An 18,766-nucleotide genomic window follows, 5' to 3' on the forward strand; every position below is an offset into this window, starting at 1 on the left:
TGTTGCACTGTGACCTGTACATTTTCTTATGTGATTTATGTTCTATGTTTAAACATATTAGTCTTTATGGCATATGTTGATTATATAGCTTCTTATGAATATGTTCATTTTATCCCACTAGGGGTCTCTCTTGCTCTTCGTGTAACTGGCTGTCTTGCCAGCTGAATGCTACCTCAGATCATCTACAGGAGCTGCGGTTGCCATGGAAATAATTAGCTGGGAGATCTGCACATCTTTTCCCCCCACTCTAATTAGCTTTCTCAATTGCTTAATGATACATAGACCTGTGAAAGCCTTTCTTTCTTCCCCTCAACAAAAGCATTGATTTTCCCTCTCTTCCCCTCTCATTTCTACTGTTAACCCATTAATGCCTCTTTCATGGGAACTTGAGCTGGGACTATTACACATGAAAGCACTACAGCTGCCTCAGGTTCTTCTCTCTTCATGCTGAATTCCAAAAAGGCTTGTACACTAGTGTGTCAAAACATTATGGCCAATCTGCTGCGGAGACTGAAGTAACTAATGCACATCCTGTCAGTTATGATAATGATGTGGGCAATAAGATGAGTGCTTCTAATAATACCCCTACAGGAAGATGCCTCTGCAGGGGTTGCGATGTAAAGTGACTGTGTGCGTGTCTGAAGGGAGAGCTTGAGGGCAGATGGCTGTCTCTACATGTTGACCTACCTGCATATCAAGGCTGATGAGGACGAGCTTGCTGAGGTGGAAAGTTGAGATGACATTGCTTCCACATACATTTGATGCACCTTGTTAACCACACTTTTGTTTTTATATACAGTACATTATATTGCTATAGGATTCTTGTCTGATTTGAAGGTAAATCTGATCCGATCTGTGCTCAAATCTAACCAAATGTTATAGTTTGGTATTTAGTACACAAAATTGCCCGTCAATGAGAGACAGGATTATCTGATGGAGACAGTTTTATGTTCCAACAACCAGAAGCAGACTACTGGCCCTAAGGACTAAAGCGTGATGTTTCAGCTCTGAGTGAATTATGTATTAAAGAGGCAGATGCCTTCTTGCCTAAGGCTTTATATGTCCAGCATGGATACACTACATTTTGCTGGCTTTCTTCCACTTAAACTTGTGTTTAGCACAGTGCTCTTTGGTGATGAGCTGGACTCCCATTGCACCGCCACGCCACATTGCCTGGAGAACAGAGGCATAGTTAGGCTAATCAGAGTCTTGGCATCAGGCCTTCTTGACTATTATAGGTGTAGCCAACCAAGGACTTCCACAAGTGAGGGATTTGACTTGTTGCCAGAGGCAATATGATATTTTGCATGGTTTATTTCAAGAACAGAGACTAGAGTGACACCCTCTTCCAACACATACATGCAAAAATCCTGATAAGTCTGAATATGGTGTCATAGGAGATTATAGTTTCAGTGTGTAACTGATCATCAAACTGATTACTTTTCATTATGGGATTGTTATTCGGAGTTACAAAAGATGCTGAACTACTGCAGCAAAGCTGCAAGTATTTTTTTTAATTCAATTTAAAATGATATGAATGGGAGAAAAGCACCTTGAGATTTGAGAAACTAAAACCAGCAAAATATTTTTATACACACGTTGATAATATAGCTAAATGATTAATGTATATACTATAGACACCTGGTAAAGCAAGGTAACACATCGTACAATCTTATTGTGCTATAGTTTCTTCTATATTTCATACATACCGATACCTTGATTTGGAGTGCACAATTTCTGTGTATCAACATAGCTACACTCTCCACTCGCCTCTACTGCCTTTTAAACATCTTTGACATCATCAGTTTAGTATTATCCAATTATGCTTGCTGCACTTTTGGGTATGAGAACAGTGCACATGGATTTTCCTGTTTGGGCGTTTTGGTTCTTGTGGGTCTTTAACTTTTAAATATAATTAATTTGCCAAAGCAGATAGTGTTAGTTAATCATATTTTGTTAGACCTCTGAAATGGGGAGAGACGCCATTACCTGCACATGCCTTTTCCATTCCACAACACAGTCTTAATTAAAACTTGGCACCAATTGTCTTTGCTGCAACACACGTGCCAAAATGCCACAGAAAGCTGGCTCTTGCTCAGGGCAGGAAGTCTTTAAGTCATCCTACTTTGGGCCAGTGCCACGAAGGGGTGAAATCCAGCTTCGTCTACTCGGGAACATTACCAATACTTGGATTTGAGCCCTCTCCTTCATGTGTCATTGGGAACTCATATGCTTGTTAGAGCGTGTGGGTTGTTTGCTGAGAGGGGAGGAGAACCAGGGGAAGTATTTTCCCAAACCGGCATCGATCTCCCAAGGGTGTTCTTGTGGCTTCTCCAGCTTCCTCTCGTCCTAATCCCACTGGGCAGAATGGTTGCAGGGATAAATTGCACAACATCATGAGGTTGCGAGGGAGGTCTGGAGTGACAGGGCCAAGGAAATGAGGATGGGCCTTGAGGAATTTGTGGAAAAAATGTGTCCCTTTCCTGATGTGAATGAAATTGTGAATGAGAACTTTTTCAGGGTGCAAATTGACAAGCAAAAAGCTCTGCCTTGTTGTTGATGTGGTGCTCTGCCTTGCTTGTGGCTGCTGAGGTGATTACTGCTGTGTAGAACATGCTCTTCCAGGATCAGCCACTCAGAGCCTAAAGCTAGCCACGCTGCCTCTGGAATGTCTGGTATGGGGACAGCGTAGCAGTTAGCCTGGAAGTCTGGGCCTCCTTTCTCTCTGTCTGTCTGAGTCCTCTCCTCTTCCTGACTCTTGTTTCTCTGGAGATGCAGTCCTGCTGTGAGCCTCTGAATCTGGTCATTTGTATTCACAATTACTTTTCTTTCACTTTATTTTTAATCAAGATGCATTATGTAGTCTTGGGTCACCAACATTCTGGCACTAAGGATTATGATTTGTGAACAAGCATCACAAGTAGCACCTTGTGTTACAGACTAGAGGATATGAAAGGGTTGTTATTCTCCAGCATTTGTTTGATTTTTTTTACTCTTGGCACATCTTGAAGTGGCCAAATAATAATTAACATACAGTGAATAATTTCCCTTCAATCAAATGTATAAGTGCAATAGGGCTTGAGGACTTTTTACACAAACAAACTGAGCAACATGGCATTTTAACCATCTGATCCCACTGACGTTCAGCATTAAGTAATTTCCATGTCACACTATGACACATCCTCCCGCATTTAAAGGCGTGCTATTTTTGACACACATTTCTCAACATCAGTAATGTCTGAGTGCACACAGTGTGGCCATGTTGTGCAACTTTTAAGTATAGCTTCTGTTCATGCACACTTTGCACGAAGAGGGCGGGTTCCTCAGACAATTTTACTACACAGGTGCTTGTTGTGATGGTGCTCACGGACTGTGCATGTGTCACTCTAAAATATTTTCTAATTTTATTTCAGCTATAAGAAAAAATTGTTTAAATACAATCCCCTCTTAAGTTTCTCAGTCTGCCGAGAATGTACGCCTGGGTGTTGAGTAACAATTTATTTTTCAGCTGTTTAAATATTGTGACTGCAGTCCATTCATACCAACATGCCCCCATAGTTCATACTGATTACCCATGGGCGGTTAAAATACTTGCTTGAACGGCTGCCTACCTCCCAAATATTATCAGAAAGTGTGTGTGTGTGTGTGTGTGTGTATGTGTAGAAGTAGGACTGCCTGTAAAAGTCAATGAATAAGTAATATTGTCCCCAGAGTAACCATCAACATAACAGGTGTCAATGTGCATAGAAATGTGAAGCAGACTGTTGCTGTAGAATAACTTGTGAGCTCATCAAATCTTTTGGATAAAGGTGAGGTGGAGTGCGAGGCTACCATCCCAATAAAAAAAAAAATCTAATGGCATGTATGAAGGAAATAAACAGCCAATTGGATTCGAGCACCTGTGTGTGTCCGCCTGTCAGATTCAGGGGGCGGTGGAGGGGCGGAATCCCCCTTGGTCAGTGTAGCAGAATTACGCATACGGGTCTGACCAAGGCTGTGTCTGCCAGAGAAGCGTGTCTCTTGCGTCGATGCTTGGCAAATGCGATTTGAGATGATAATGTGCAAGTGTTTTATTCCTCCTCACTTTGGTTGGTGTGCGGAGCAGAGATGATCTTTCAATCTGGCCTCTGAAAAGCCCCATTTCACCTCACTCCTCCCGGATTAAAATCTAGGGTTACCTAATCTCTCCTAATCTGGACTAAATCTGTCTAATCGGCATATAAAATTACACTGTCTGAGGTATAGCCCGAAAATAATCAGCAGAGGTGAAACCTCCATGCGCACCGTGGTTCTCCCTGGAGGGCATTTGGACGCTGCACACGTTGCACGGGACGATTTGTTATGCACAAAGGCAGATCAGACACATGTATTTTTAAAAAACAAAAATATTTTTTCCCCTTGTGTAATTGTCACATTGTCTTGTTTTATCACCACTGGACGTGGAGTCTGGCACACAGAGCGCCTGGTGACGCTTCGCCAGAAAGATTATTATTATTATTATTATGCAGAGTTTTGATAAAGAATGTTGGGGTTTGCTCCCTCTGTTCATATCAGAGATGGAAAGCGAGCGAGAGAGAGAGAGCGAGCGAGAGAGAGGGATTTCGCTGTAATCATGTACGGAGAGTATTGATTTCGTGAGCGCACTCCAATTGGCAGCATCTCCACTACAGCGCCGGCGCGTCATCCTCTGTTCACATCGACAGAACGAGTTGTAAGCAAATGAGAACATGTGTGGGATCTGAGAGAGTGAGAAAAGGCAAGGGGGATAGAGGGGAGCAAGAGGAGGTGTGATAAAAGACTATTTTATCAACCTGACAAGTGGATACGAAATTCGATCGCTGGACTATATATTTCTTTTCTTTATATTTCTCAGACTGGGAATTTATCGATTCGTCACATGCGCACTCCTCTTCATTACAGACAGTTGGGTGCTGTTCAGGCTGAATGGACTTGAATGTGCCGCTGCCAGCTTAATCCGTGCAGACTGGAAGATTTAATAATTCACGGTAATCACGCATTATCGCCTCAGTGGATGCTCTCAACACAGCTCTGGTGATTTCTCCCCCCCTTTCCCCATTCTTTTCGTTGTCTTCTGGAGGATTTATCGACGACTGCTCTGCAAATATGCTCCTTATCTGAAATATCATCTGTTGCTGCAACTGGATTGAAAAGCCCCCATCACTGGCTCTGACACGCGTTTGAGATAGACTGCCTTGTGGTGATGTGGACTTAAATAGGAAGCATTTTAATCACCATTTGATATTTGACTCCAGGTAAAATGGACGAAAAATTACTATTACTTTTATTACTTCTCTTGTCTCTACACGCGAGGCTGTGATTTTGCTTGTATTCATCATGATCCTTTTACTCCGCTGAATTGCCTCTTGATTGATTCCGGCTGTAAGCTTAATAGCATTATTACAAGGCAAATTTCAACGTGAAGTGATAGGACAGTTGGATACGGGAATCGTGGAGGCATTTCCCTCACTTGCTCTTCATTTGATTTTTTTTTCTTCTCCATTTTCAACTGAAGGGTAAATGTTGATGATGGAGGACGACGAATTAGACACTCATCAGGTTGATTCGGATTTCGAGCCGCAAAGCCGGCCTCGCTCATGCACCTGGCCGCTGCCTTGCCCGGAGGATTTCCCCGGCGGACAAGAGGTCAGTGGGGTTCTTCCACTGGCCAACATCAAGGTGGAACCAGAGGACGTCTCGGCTTGTATAGCGGGGCTCGTGGGCGGAACGCCGGGAGAACTGAAGCATCCAGCCGGCGCCCCGGCACCCACAGGCGCGACGCACCCATGCCTGGCTGGCGCGGCGCTCGATGTGACCGGACCGCTGCGCAAAGCCAAATCCTCGCGGCGGAACGCGTGGGGGAACCAGTCCTACGCGGATCTCATTACCCGCGCCATTGAGAGCACCCCAGAAAAGAGACTCACGCTGTCACAGATATATGACTGGATGGTCCGTTATGTGCCCTATTTCAAGGATAAGGGCGACAGTAATAGCTCAGCTGGCTGGAAGGTAAGGACTAAAACACATGATGGGGGTTTGACGTGTTAATCACAGTGTGTCTAGTGATAATATCGAGTATTATTCCCATTCACTAAGCCATTATGATATGTTTTTACCCCTCGTGCCATACACATGTCACCATGGGATTCCGTGTCGATTACGCATGAATGGTGCCATGCGTTATATTGTCTTAGTTCATTGCTGCCGTCAGTCATTTTAATGGACCATTTATGGCAGAATGAAATATACTGGAATGTAGTTACTTGGTGTGTGTGTGTGTAACAAGGCTTTGCTCATCTCAGATCAGCTCATGATGGGCAACAGCGTCTGTAGTAGTGCATGACATCCTTTCACCAGGAGCAGGACCACAATGGTTAATGATTTATTTCCACAACTGCTGCGAATAAATGAGGCAGTTAAACAGAATAAACTATTCAGTGCATTTTGATGCAAATGGGCATCACACATTTTCTTCTACTTCAGTCAGTTTAAAAAAAACACATCAACAGAGGGGCAGTAGTTCACAGGTCAGCTCTCCACAATGTAAATATTCAGACAGGTGTTCACAACTGACCACACACCATCACTGCTGCCTTTCTGGCTGGCTGAGAGCCTAGAGTAACCTCCTGGACATCTGCCCATGTTGTAAGCCTCTGCTCCCAGCCTCATTATGTTGCCATTCTTTATGGCCATCTAAGGACAGGGAGAAGGGGCACAGAGATCAGCAGGGCAGAAGTACATGTCCTCATGGTGCACCTTTGCCGAGTTGAGACCTATTGTTGTTTGCATCTGAAAAGACCATTTCCAATGCATGAGAACTTGTAAGGCTGTACAGTACGATAGCTCTTTGCGGATGCATTGTCAGTCAGAATCTTGCTGTTTTTTTCTCAAGCAGTACCACTACACATGACTTCACATTGGTTAGCCATTACCGTTTTCCAGCATAAACACATTATTGACAAGACTGTTTCAATTGTTGAGTTGGCAGCATCACATGATTTATTCCCGCCCAGAACTATCAAGGCGTGTCATTCATATCATCAAATACAATCAAAAACTAAAATAATGGCATGTATCCAACCACATGCATTCATATTTTTTGCCTTTCTGAGGAATCGGTCTGTTGTCAAAACTTGTTGAGTTGCTGTTGCATAACATAAACTCTGTTGAGTCTCTGCCTTAATCACGAGCACCTGAATTGACACCCATTAAAGTGAACTGCTAAGGTGTGTCTCCATGTAGAATTTGTTTCATTCGCGCAGCAATTGCACCAAGAGTCTTCCACCACAGGGCCTCTTTATCTTTAGCGCCAAAGTCCTAGTCTGCTATTTAAGAAACTGCAAATTAGGGGTGTTGACAGTGGCAGTCTTAGCTCCTGGGCTATTTCAGGCCACAGGCGAGACATGGGGCCCATTCCAGGTAATGACAGGGACATTAGGTAAGTCGTTTAAAGCAGGCAGCCATAAAGTGAGTAACAGGGCTGACCTGTTTTGGTCAGTGACAGAATCGTAATATAAACATACACTTAGGAGTCCCATGTATAGCTTACTTGCAGTAACCAAATATGTGTAGCTTACTTAAAGGAATCAAACAAACAGCATATGGACATATTCATTCAGCAGCATGCGTACATGTACAGTAACACCATAATTTCTGATGCAACTGCCTACCTCAGATCTTGCAATGAATGTGTTTAACTTTTAAGTGAACTTAGCTCATCAAATGAAAATCCCATTTGAATTTGCAGGATTATGAATACATAATGGCCATGTGGAATATCTGTTTTGTTGGGAGTGTGAGAGAAATTTACATGCAAATCATTTCATGAAGGTAGTTATGGAATAAAAAAAAAAAAAAAACAGTGTGGACACTTAAAACACAATCAGTTTTATGAGAGATTAACAGTGGGATATAAAGCATGTAAAGTCAGCTCGTAAGACCAGGTTTGACAAGGTTAATATGAAGTCAAATGTTCAGATTCACTCCATGAACCAAGGACCCAAAATCATGCTCACTTGCGCACAACACAGGTGCACTCTCATACATGTAATTTTACAATCATATCAGGCAATTATATTTGACAGCAGCAGTTGCGAGTTGGAAAACATTACTTGTATCATCCACTACATGTTCATCTCAATCAACAATATCACGCACGAGCAAAGCATTTCATACAAAACAGTTTGCTTTTTGTTGTTGTTGTGGCAGGGAAAGGAAGGAAAAAGATAAAAGAATTGTTGGTTAGCAGCTGATGAAATAAAATGCAATTAAGTGGTATAGCTTGGCAGTTTGCGTAGGAGGCAGGCGTGCAGGGGTTTGGGTTGGGGTTGATGGCTTTATGATGGGTGCTAGACAGCCAGTACACCTAGACAGTACCATTAAGCTCCTATAAATACCTAATGGCTTCTGACTTCTAGGAAGTCCGCAGTATTCTGAGGTCATGGCCTTCTAATCACCTCCTTACTAATAAAGGGAGGTTACGTAGAATTGTGCACTTGTGAACCTGGTTGTACCTTCCACAGTCACTACTGCAGTGTAGATTAATGGCAACTTCACTGGCCTCTATTTCCCAGTGTTCTGTAACTAAGCTGATTCAACATAGAAATTTGCAGGATTCTTTGAAGTTTGCGATTGTTTCAGAAGCCCTCTATTTATGGTTGGGTTTTATGTCTTTATGGCTTATTATATATAAATGCATCCATGGCTGCATGTGGATGCATAGTGCATTTGTGCGTGGGAGAAGCACATGTCAATTGCAACAAAGCGTCAGGGTTGGCAGTGTTGTGTGTGTGTCTTTGTGGGGGCTAGTGCAGGGGGAGGGGCTGTCTTCTTCTATAGACATGTGTGTTTGGGGCCACTGATTGGTCTGACAGCATGTCACTGCAGAGAATGCGGCGTAGTCTCACTCTTGACTTCATAATGCCTCTAATGGTGGGGTTTAAAGGCAACTTGGTGTGGGGATTGCCCTGTAGGCGCCTAGAAGTTCATTAACTTCAAGGGGGTTAGATACTGCCATTGTTATGCTGGGGGGATTGCTTTATTGTATATGTCAGCGTGGGTAGTTATGGAATACAAAAACCCATAATACATCAACCCTTTTGTTGTATAAGTATATTAAAGTAATAATCTTGAAGATTTAAATTTAATTAAACTTCTGTTAAGCCACTTGCCAAATGAGGTAACACAATGGTGATTAAGCCTATGGCCCACTGATGAAGCCCTTTCATTTGCAATATTACAAACTGGGTGTCTGTGGCGATGTTAGTGACGTGTTTCCCATCACCCAGCAGTGGTTGGTCGGCCAGAGAGCGTAGGCGAAGCTAACGCAACAGAGTCACTTTCAACGCACTTATGTGTGAAGCTGTCTTTTTCCGGTCTCTGATAGCATTGCAAGTGATAACAGTTACTGTGGCCGAACAAACAAGACAAGAGCGATGAATCTTTAAAAACAAGTGAAAGTGAAATCCAAAAATACACCTGCAATACCCAAATGTCGCCATAGGTGCTGCAAAAGAGAACAAAACGGAGCTCTTTGATATTGTAACTTTAAATAGAAGTGTGTGATACATGCCTCTAAGATATCATTACAATATGTTTGGGGTGTATGCAATTGCAAGTTTAGTGCATCTGTATGGAATTTGTCTAGCTTCTGCCTACTTTATATATTTTTCCCTATAGTTGTTTACAGGGCTTTTTGCGGCGCTTGGGGCAGTCAGATGCCAGGGGAATGCGTAGCAGGTCGGCAAGGGTGCCAGGCAGTCACTCAGACACTTTAATCCAAAGCTTATAGCGTAGATAAAGTGTCTTTAGGTAGCGGTCTGTTCAGGGCCAGCAGGTCAAAAGTCATGGGGCTTCCTTTAATGACAGAAATCAGACCAGACCAGAAAAGTTGGAGCTAAAGAATGAGAGAGAAATGTGACTGTAAGGGAAGAGAAGAGGAAAGACAAACTGCATGTGAGGAAATGAAGAGGAGAGAAAGAAAGATGTCTCTCCACATAAATGTATAGTCTTATCTTCTGTAAAGGCACATAACCCCTGTCTACACAGGCAGTAGTATTTATAACAGTGCTGGATCATATCACTTTATCTAATTGATTAATACAGTAGGTAAAGAGACAGACAGACTCTCGTAATCCTGTCGCTGTGCATGTGCTCCAGCGGCTGCAGTAGAGAAACACAAATATGAGGGATATGCAGTAGAATGTGTTTGACAGAAGCTTAGCATGAAGTGGAGAGACTTGAAACGTTGTGTGTGGAGCTGCTTTTGTGTGTGTGTGTGTGTGTGTGTGTGTCGGAATGCATGCTTGTGTCGCTTGTTGATGATGTTTGGGGAGACCGGAGAGACTGGAAACTATCCTAGACTTCAGCTGATTCATATTTTATCCTCCGTCTTGGCTCAGGGGAGCAGAGTAATTTGAGAGTGCGACAGACACACATGCGCACACACACACACACACTCAGAAAATGAGACCATATGATGCATGCTGGACAGATTTATGGTGTAGGATTATGAGCACCTTACATCTCCCCTTGGCTCCTGCAGCCGGAGCCAGGTTGGGTTCAGGCAGTATATTCGGGTTGAGCCGGGTAACTGATGCCAAAAAGCCCGTTCTCACTGCCTTTTCCCCCTGCAGCCGTCAGGCAGCCGTGGCAGTTCATTTCTCACTGAAAATGATTAATGCACATGCAAATTACCAAAGCATGGGCACACATTCAAATACGGGAGACAGCAATCAAGAGACAGTAATATGAAAAACAATATCATTTTGCCTTTGATATTACTTCGCTCTCTCCCATCACTCCATCTAGCAGACACCCATGTTATCCTCTCTTTTACCACATCTCTGCTTTTCTCTTCCACTCCATCCATCTATTAGACATTCTATACATTCTTTCTCTCTTAGTGTTTTTTGGCACACGGGCCAATTGAGGTGAGGAGTGTTTCTCAAGTGATCTGTGGCGTCAGTCTCCTGCCAGTGATCTAGACTGCCTTAAGCAGCGTGCCTCCTCTCATCGAAGAGTGTTCTCATATCTCACATTATCTCAGAGATAATAGGATAACAATGCTGGATTTTCCCTAACTCGACTCCTCTCAGCTACTGGGTCTTTTGGAGCAGAATACAAGGGGATAAGACCGTCAAGTTCCCAATTCGACAGGGTTGAACTAACTTGGATGTTCTTCTTCAGCTGTTGATGCATTTCTTACCAAGCCTATTACCCATGGCTCTGCATTTGTTTTTTTTTCTTTTACACAGCCGTTTGGTGACATTTCTCACAATATTAAATACTCCTTTCAGTTCATGTAGTTTTCCTAAACCGAAGAAGCATCGTGAAGCAAAGATAAATTGTCATTCTTTTCCCATTGTACTATTTAGGGTGATGGTTTCCACTATTCCCTCTGGCTCATGTGCACACACATTTGCACGAAACACACAACACACTTGTGCCTCCTCAAACCACCCATGGAGGAACACTCTGTTCTTGGGTGGGGTGAACCATTTTTGGGAGAGGAGGGGGCTGACCGAGAGCGGAAGCAACTTTCTGCGGTGCTGTTTTGCTGTCTGATTTGTTTTGAAACCTGTCTGACTCGCGGCGATTGGCTCATGTGGAAGGCGTGGCTCTGTTTGGTAAGCGCCCGCAGATTTTTTGGCAAAACCGCTCACAGCTGCAGGGACAGAATGTGGTGTGTGTTTCTCTCTGAGGCTGTGCAGGTTTGATGTCATGAAGATTTGATGGGAGGGGAGGGGAGGTGGGGGGGCAGCAGCCTTGAGTGTTACACCAGTGCAGCGTGATTGGAACACATCTCTTCTTATTTCCAGGGAATGGGTTATGAAATTGGGGAGAAGGGGAGGGAACAGAATGAGGTCTTCTTCTGCTGAGGGGTCTATATGTCTCGATACACAGTGAGCTCTAGCATACAATCACAATACCCACGTTTCAATAAAATGGGAGTAAAAGTCGCTAGGTTCCTGCTTAATTACCCTCCAGCCACATCCTATTGACACCAGTACCTCTGCAGCTTGTAGTCCTTCTAATAACATTTTTTTGTATTGCTCATATTCTGCTAGTTTAGACGGTTTTCTGAACTAGGATAGAGGTAGGGGTTCTTAAAATAAAGCATTTTTCATTCATGACCATAAATACTTTCCAAAATGACTAATAGGCAATAAATGACTCATCTAATAATTGGCTTACTTCTCAGAAATGAAATACCTGCTGTTTCTCAATTTAATGTGGTTAAGAAAATGCCCATTGCTATTACACATGCTCGATCAGTAGAGTAAGCTGAAGGGACAGGGTTAACTTATTGAAAGGGGTTCTTCTACAAATTCAGTCAAGTGTTGAAGTCGCTTATTCTAATACAGAGAAAAGTCTGTCAGTTTCAATCTGATGGCAGCGTATGAAGTGATTTTGTCCCTGAGAAATGTTATTTGTATTGCAAATGTTGTGAATGACTTTGGATATTCACTTCAGCGTGTTAAAAAAACGTGTTGGCCCTCGTGGTGCTTGAAATTCTGGTCTCCGTGTGTCGCAGCCTGCTTGTTGCTCATCTGTGTCAATGTGCATAATGTGTGATTGTCGTTGTGTGTGTGTGTGTGTGTTGAAGTTTATGACTGAATTTCTCTCCCTCTTCCCTGCATCGGTGTGTGTCTGTGTGTGCATGTGGTGGTGTGGGGGGGTTTGATGGGCTCAGTGGGAGCCCGGGTCCCGGGGGAATAGCTCTCGTTAATAATTCAGACGAGGCTCATTATCAAGGCAGCGCAGATTTCTCCCTGATTCCACCTTAATTGCAGGCAGGCTGCTCCACTCAGGCAGGCGGTAGTCACGCTGGGTCGACTCTCTCTGTCTTACCACTACAGGGCCTGCTCTGCTCCACTCTGTTCTGCTCCGTCTCCAGTACTCACCCCTATCACAGCAAGACGGCCTCAGGCTGGCCTACTCTATATTAGTGTACACCTTAATAGCAGTAATGTACTATGAACATGCTATTTTCTTTGTACTCAAAGATGTGCCTCGTATATTTCTGATTAGATACAGACCGTGCACTTTGGGCATTGCTAAGGAATGTTTAGTTTTGTTGGCCAACAAAGACGCAATCTGCAGGATGATGTGGTTGGTTGTAGAGCTGAAACAAGTTGATTTATCATAGTTGATCAGCAGAAAAAAAATATCGGCAACTTTTTTGATAATCGATAAATCATTTCAGTCATTTGTCAGAAATCAATGCCAAATGTTTGCCGTTTCCAGACTCTCATATGTGAAGTTTATCATTATAAATGTAATGCTGCTCCTTGACAGTTTTCTGACATTGTAAACAATAACCTCTTTTGATGAAGAAAATAATCATTAGTAGCAGCTCTTGTAGGTTATATGGTTTACGGTTCATTAAGACTGAAGTACCATTTGAATATTTGCAGATCCATCTAAAACATAAGCCATATAATGCCTTATGATGATGCACACTACAAAGCCTAATGTGTTTTGCTGTGGTTATATGCTTTGTGATATATTATAATAGCGAGTTTATCCTTGAAATAGCCTATATCATATTATCATATTGATGACACTATAGAAAATGTGTTGCCATGATTGATATCAGGCTACAATAATACTCCTCTTCATGCCCATCTATAGGCTTATGTAATGTATCTTGTCTTCATAATTTACACTGACTGATGGGTTTCCATTCAGTCCATTCACCAAAGCCCTGCCGAGAGAGCAACATAATGGGTTTGATCTTGTCATACATGTATATGAATATTTCAGATCAAGCCATTGTAACTAAATGGGGCTTTAGATAAACAACACAGATGCTTCTTCCTTGTTGCTCTCGCCATAAGATGAAGAGCGCTCCAAGCTGTATTTCTCTCCCGGCCACAAAACTCGCTTCCCACAAATCATGGTGCCCATATTTCCTAATTCAATTTTTCTCTTCGTCGGATATCTCTTCCTGTATGCAAGGGATTGATGGCCATGTACATGTGTGTAAATGTGTGTGTTTGCGTGCATGCATATTGCCGTGTCTGTCCCTGAGAAAGAGATGATGTATACCGAGCTAAACGGTGTATTTCACAACGCTCCATCTCCAGGCCCTTCATGGCAGCCACGTGCCGGGTCTCTCGCTCCTCTCTGCCTGTCCATCAAGTCTTGTCATGAGCCAAAGGATTGTGGGAAGGGAAGGAGGAGCGTATAAGGGCCGTCGATCAGTTTACCTGAGTTTGGCGGCTCCGGCAAGTGATGGAGGGAGCCGGCTCACAAAGAGAAATGTAGTTAACGTTGACTGATTGGAGCAGGTGGATAGAAAATCTGAGGGCAGCAGAGTAGCAAGAGTTATGTTCAAAAAAGATGCTTGTTATTCTAATGGCTGGTGGATATGCTGCGGCTGGGCCATGTGCCTGCGGCTGATGGATGGAGCTGCTCAGGTCACCTAGGGTTGCTGCTGGTCTGCAACCACCGCAGCACCACGCTGAGCTGTAATGTCTGCTCACCTGAGCCAAAAAAGAGAAAACTGACCTTGGAAAGAAATCACTTTACATGTGTGGTTCTTCCTGGGCACATTTGTATGTGTAAAACAACCCATGTGTGAGCAAATCTGTGTGGGAGCCAGCATATGTATGGGGAGGTTACGGGATTGGGGCGAGGTTGTTGGGTTATGAGGTAACTGTGAGACCAGCTGGGATTGAGGGGGAAGTGGGTTTTTTTGTGTGTTTGAGGGGAAGTATGTTCAGACTGGGGGGGGTGAAATTATTCCCTCCCCAATTGGATTTGTGTGTCACTGGCTTGAATCTGGGTCAGGACACTGGGTCCGGTGTTTAGTATGCTGACTGTGTGAGGTCTGAACTCTAAGTCGGCTCATAGCCCTGAATGAACCCAGCATGTCTGCCTCGCTCTGTCTCCTCTCCCCCTTTCTCTTGGACCTTTTTTTCCCCCGTCTCCGTCTCTTCCCCCTCTTTCTCCCCCTCTTTCTCCTTCGTTTTCTCTCTCTGTGCCGAGAGCCTTTTTCTATCCCCTCCTCGGTCTCTCTGCCTTTTTTCTTTCCGTACCCAAGGCTTTTTTTCATACCCTTCTTTCTCGTGCTCTCTTTTTCACTGTCAGTCACTCACGGCCTTCTCTTCTCTCCTCTCCTCACTTGTTCTATTTCACACTCAGTCCTCCCCACAAAGTAGCCTTTTTATCACTCATTTTCCTCTTCCCTCGCTTATTTCTCCTGCTCCTTTCATGTGCTTTTGAAATCCCCTTTTCATCTTTAGCTCTGTCTCTCTCTCTCTCTCTCTCTCTCTCTCTCTCTCTCGCCTGATCTGTCCCTCACACACATACACACACTCTGGCTCATTCAGTCATTCCTTTATTATCCCAAAACTAAAGTGATAAATGGCTCTCTTTCTTCTCCGTAAATGTCACTCGGGGAATTGTCTCCGCTCATTGATTGACTGGAATAGAAGGATGGCCACACATGCACATGTGCCAGTCGCGTACACGTGCACAAAGGCACAAAAGAGAAAGACAGAAGGAGAAGAAGAGAGCAGGGAAATGATCTATCATTAGAAGTGCAGCTTGGCTGGGACTGCTGCCGTCAGGGTTAACATCTGGCCCTCACAGGTCCAGCTTTCTCTCAGAGGCTGATGCATCATTTGAAGAACTTGTGTGGTTGGTTTATAATGAAGCATCAATTCTCAACAGGACTTGGCATTCACGGGAGTGCTGGGAAGCTGGAGCTCAACAAGGGATCAATCACAGTTAAACAATCTGAGCAGGCAGGCCGGGTTGGTCTTCCATTCTTTTCTTTCTAAAGTGATGTGACGTAGAATGCATAAGTGTTATTCCCAGTTTGATCATTTATCTTTAGCATATCCTTAAGTGTCAGAAATGTGCCGGCCAAGGAAATCAGAGCCATTTTTCAGACCAGACAGTGTGCCGTGTGTGTGTGTGTGTGTGTGTGTGTGTGTGTAAGTAAGTAGGGGTTAATAATGCTCATTTTCTTAATGTCTCATTCAGCCTGCCTCAGGCGCTAGAGCTTGATAAAGGTCAAGACTACTGGTGGTTGCATGTCGTCTTCCCTTATTTCATTCTCTTCACTGCACAGTAGGGAGGGGGGACCCAAGAAGAAAGGAAAGTCGGTGGCCTGCAAGCGATGATACTGATCCATGTCTCTTCATTCTCAGAACCAGGATAAAGAGATTTAATAGGGAGGCAGTGGGGAGTCAATGAAACAGGGATGAAAATATTAAAGGGGAACTACTATATAGCATTTTCAGGTTCATACTTGTATTTTGTGTTTGTACTAGGACATGTTTACATGCTTTAGTGTTCAAAAAACACTTGCCCATGGCTGCTGCACCTGTATTCACCCTCTGTATGAGACGCTCTGTTGGAGTGCCTGTCTCTTTAAGCCCCCCTCCCGGAAAAGCCCAGTCTGCTCTGATTGGCCAGCATATTTCCTGGAATCTCCGCTGCGCTCCAGTGTTGTTTCACTAGTATCAGCTGGATCTACTGCGACGGCGTATATAGCAGAAATTTGTACCGTAAGAAATCACAAATAAAGCCTTCTAAACCAAATACTACACAACCAGACTTGTCCCAGCACTAATGTGACCCGAAATTGGGGAGAAATTGCCAACATTGGCCGCCAAGATTACAGCTATCTGATGTTGGCATGCAGCTATTTAATAGTTAGCAGTAGTCGTTAGATTGTAATGGAACCAAGCAGCACTTTTTACTGTCAAAAATCACAGATAAAGGCTTCTGAACCAAATACTATCCAATTGGAAATGTTTCAGGAGTAATGCGACCCGAAATTGGGGAGAATTTAACAACACTGGCAGTCCTGCCTACCTGGAGCAGATGACCAATCATAGAAGGCCGGCTAAGTTTTGCGTAACACTCAGCCGGAACGTTCAGAAATCTGAGCGGTTGAGCTCACTGGGATTTCTCTAAAATACATTTACCTCATTATTTAAATGTTAATGTTTAATGTTTAACATTAAAATCTGACTTTATAACATTGTAGATGAAAATACAGAAAAGCATAATATGTCCACTTTAAATTGATTGAGAGACAGAGATAGAAAGACAAGGAGAGAGAAGGAAAATGGAGAAGGAGATAAAGGGAGCTAGAATAGTAGAGAGTAGATTATATGGCAACCAAGCAGGACTGGAAACCAGACTTGGCTGCACTTCAGCTACACTCTGCACTTTTCAGCTCAAGTGTGCGTCCATTAGTGCACTCCCGTTGCACTCAGAAAGCCACGCTCTCTGAGATGCAACCCACATGCACACACAAACAGTAATTTTCTTGTATACTGTTCATACATGCAAAGCCCCACCGACCAGTACAGCAGCTCTGCCCTCACACACATTTGCCCAAAAAGCTCCGCTGACCTAGTCCTGCTCAGTCTCTCTCCCGCTCACTTTTCACACACACACACACACACACACACACACACACACACACACACACACACACATTCCTGATCCCTCCACTAGCCACCAGATTGCTTCCCGTCAAAATAAATAATTAAATGGGTGCAATAACAGCTTCCGAAAAAAGATCCCTCAATTAGTGCAAAATGGGTAAATGGCGCGGGGTAGGAGCTGCGTGGGGGGAGTGGACTTTCGGGAACACACACACACACACACACACACACACACACACAGAATCACAATCTATTACATAAGGCAAATCATGACCCAAGAAGGTTTTCACGCAGTTGTGCAAGGGTAATTTGCCCCCCCCCTCCCGTTTAGCAATCAGCTTAGCGAAGTCTTTTCTCAAATCCTTACAAGTGATCCATGCCCAACGACCGGCCGGGGAGAGATCTAGATGAGTGCCAAGGAGGGGCAGCTGAAGTGATGCTGCTGTGGTCAAGGCTGTGTGTTTTTGTGGAGCTGTCTTTGAACATTTCCAGTGCTGTGTTATATGGAATGGTGATTAGAAAAAAGGTTGTAATTCATGCAAGGGAATTTGTGTGTGAATGTGCGAGAGAGAAAGTGACACAAGGCTAGACATTGGTGTTGCTCTTGAGAAAGAGGTGTGTGTGTGTGTGTGTGTGTGTGAGAAAGAGTGCAAGAGCATAAAGCAATAGTGGCAGAGGATCTATGGTAAAGGGTATAGGTTGCGATGTTACCTGGCTATGATGAGAGAGTGAAACCTGTAGGATAGATGCGTGTTTATTGACCGGGATAGGCATGGTTGGGAGTTTTACAGACTGTTTGACAGTGAAGATCAGTTATTACGTTGGAATGGCCAAATCCCCTTGTAGAGATAAAAGCTTGATTCAGACTTTAATAGGCCTGCAACTAACAATTATTGTAATTATTGCTTAATCTATGGATTATTCTAATTAATAGATTAATTGTTTAATGCATAACAGGGACAAAGCCTAATGCAAGCAGGGGTCATATTGGGCCCATGTTCCACTTTTCAAAACATCTCTAAGATGATGAAGCGGTTTGAGTTGGTTCAGTGTTGGCCTGTGACTGTCCTCTGTTGCACCTGGGTGGTCACGTGTTCCATGTGCAAATGCTCACATGCCAGTTTCATTTCTGACTCCATGCCATCCAGAAGTCTTTTAGCAGAGCTGGCATCTGGCCAGATTGTACTGTTGTCATCAGCAGGGATATAATACTAAACTACGCTCACAGCAGGTGCCAAAACCAAGCTCACAAATGTTTCACTGGGACAAATATATATATAACAGGATATACCTAATCTGTGTGTGATAAATGCTCTGACAGAACAGCAAACAGA

General features: G+C 43.6%; 1 protein-coding gene across 1 annotated transcript in view; it reads left to right on the forward strand.

Moving 5' to 3' along the window:
* The first annotated feature begins 4,728 nt into the window (after positions 1-4,728).
* The window catches only part of LOC144519378 (forkhead box protein O6-like), a 30,471-nt gene continuing 16,433 nt past the window's right edge, over positions 4,729-18,766 (forward strand). The window contains exon 1 of the mRNA XM_078252456.1: positions 4,729-6,027. Coding sequence (XP_078108582.1) covers positions 5,539-6,027 — 489 coding nt within the window. The 5' untranslated portion in view covers positions 4,729-5,538. The remainder of the gene's footprint in view (positions 6,028-18,766) is intronic.

This window comes from Sander vitreus, chromosome 6 (genome assembly GCF_031162955.1).
Source record: "Sander vitreus isolate 19-12246 chromosome 6, sanVit1, whole genome shotgun sequence".
Taxonomy (NCBI): Eukaryota; Metazoa; Chordata; class Actinopteri; order Perciformes; family Percidae; genus Sander; species Sander vitreus.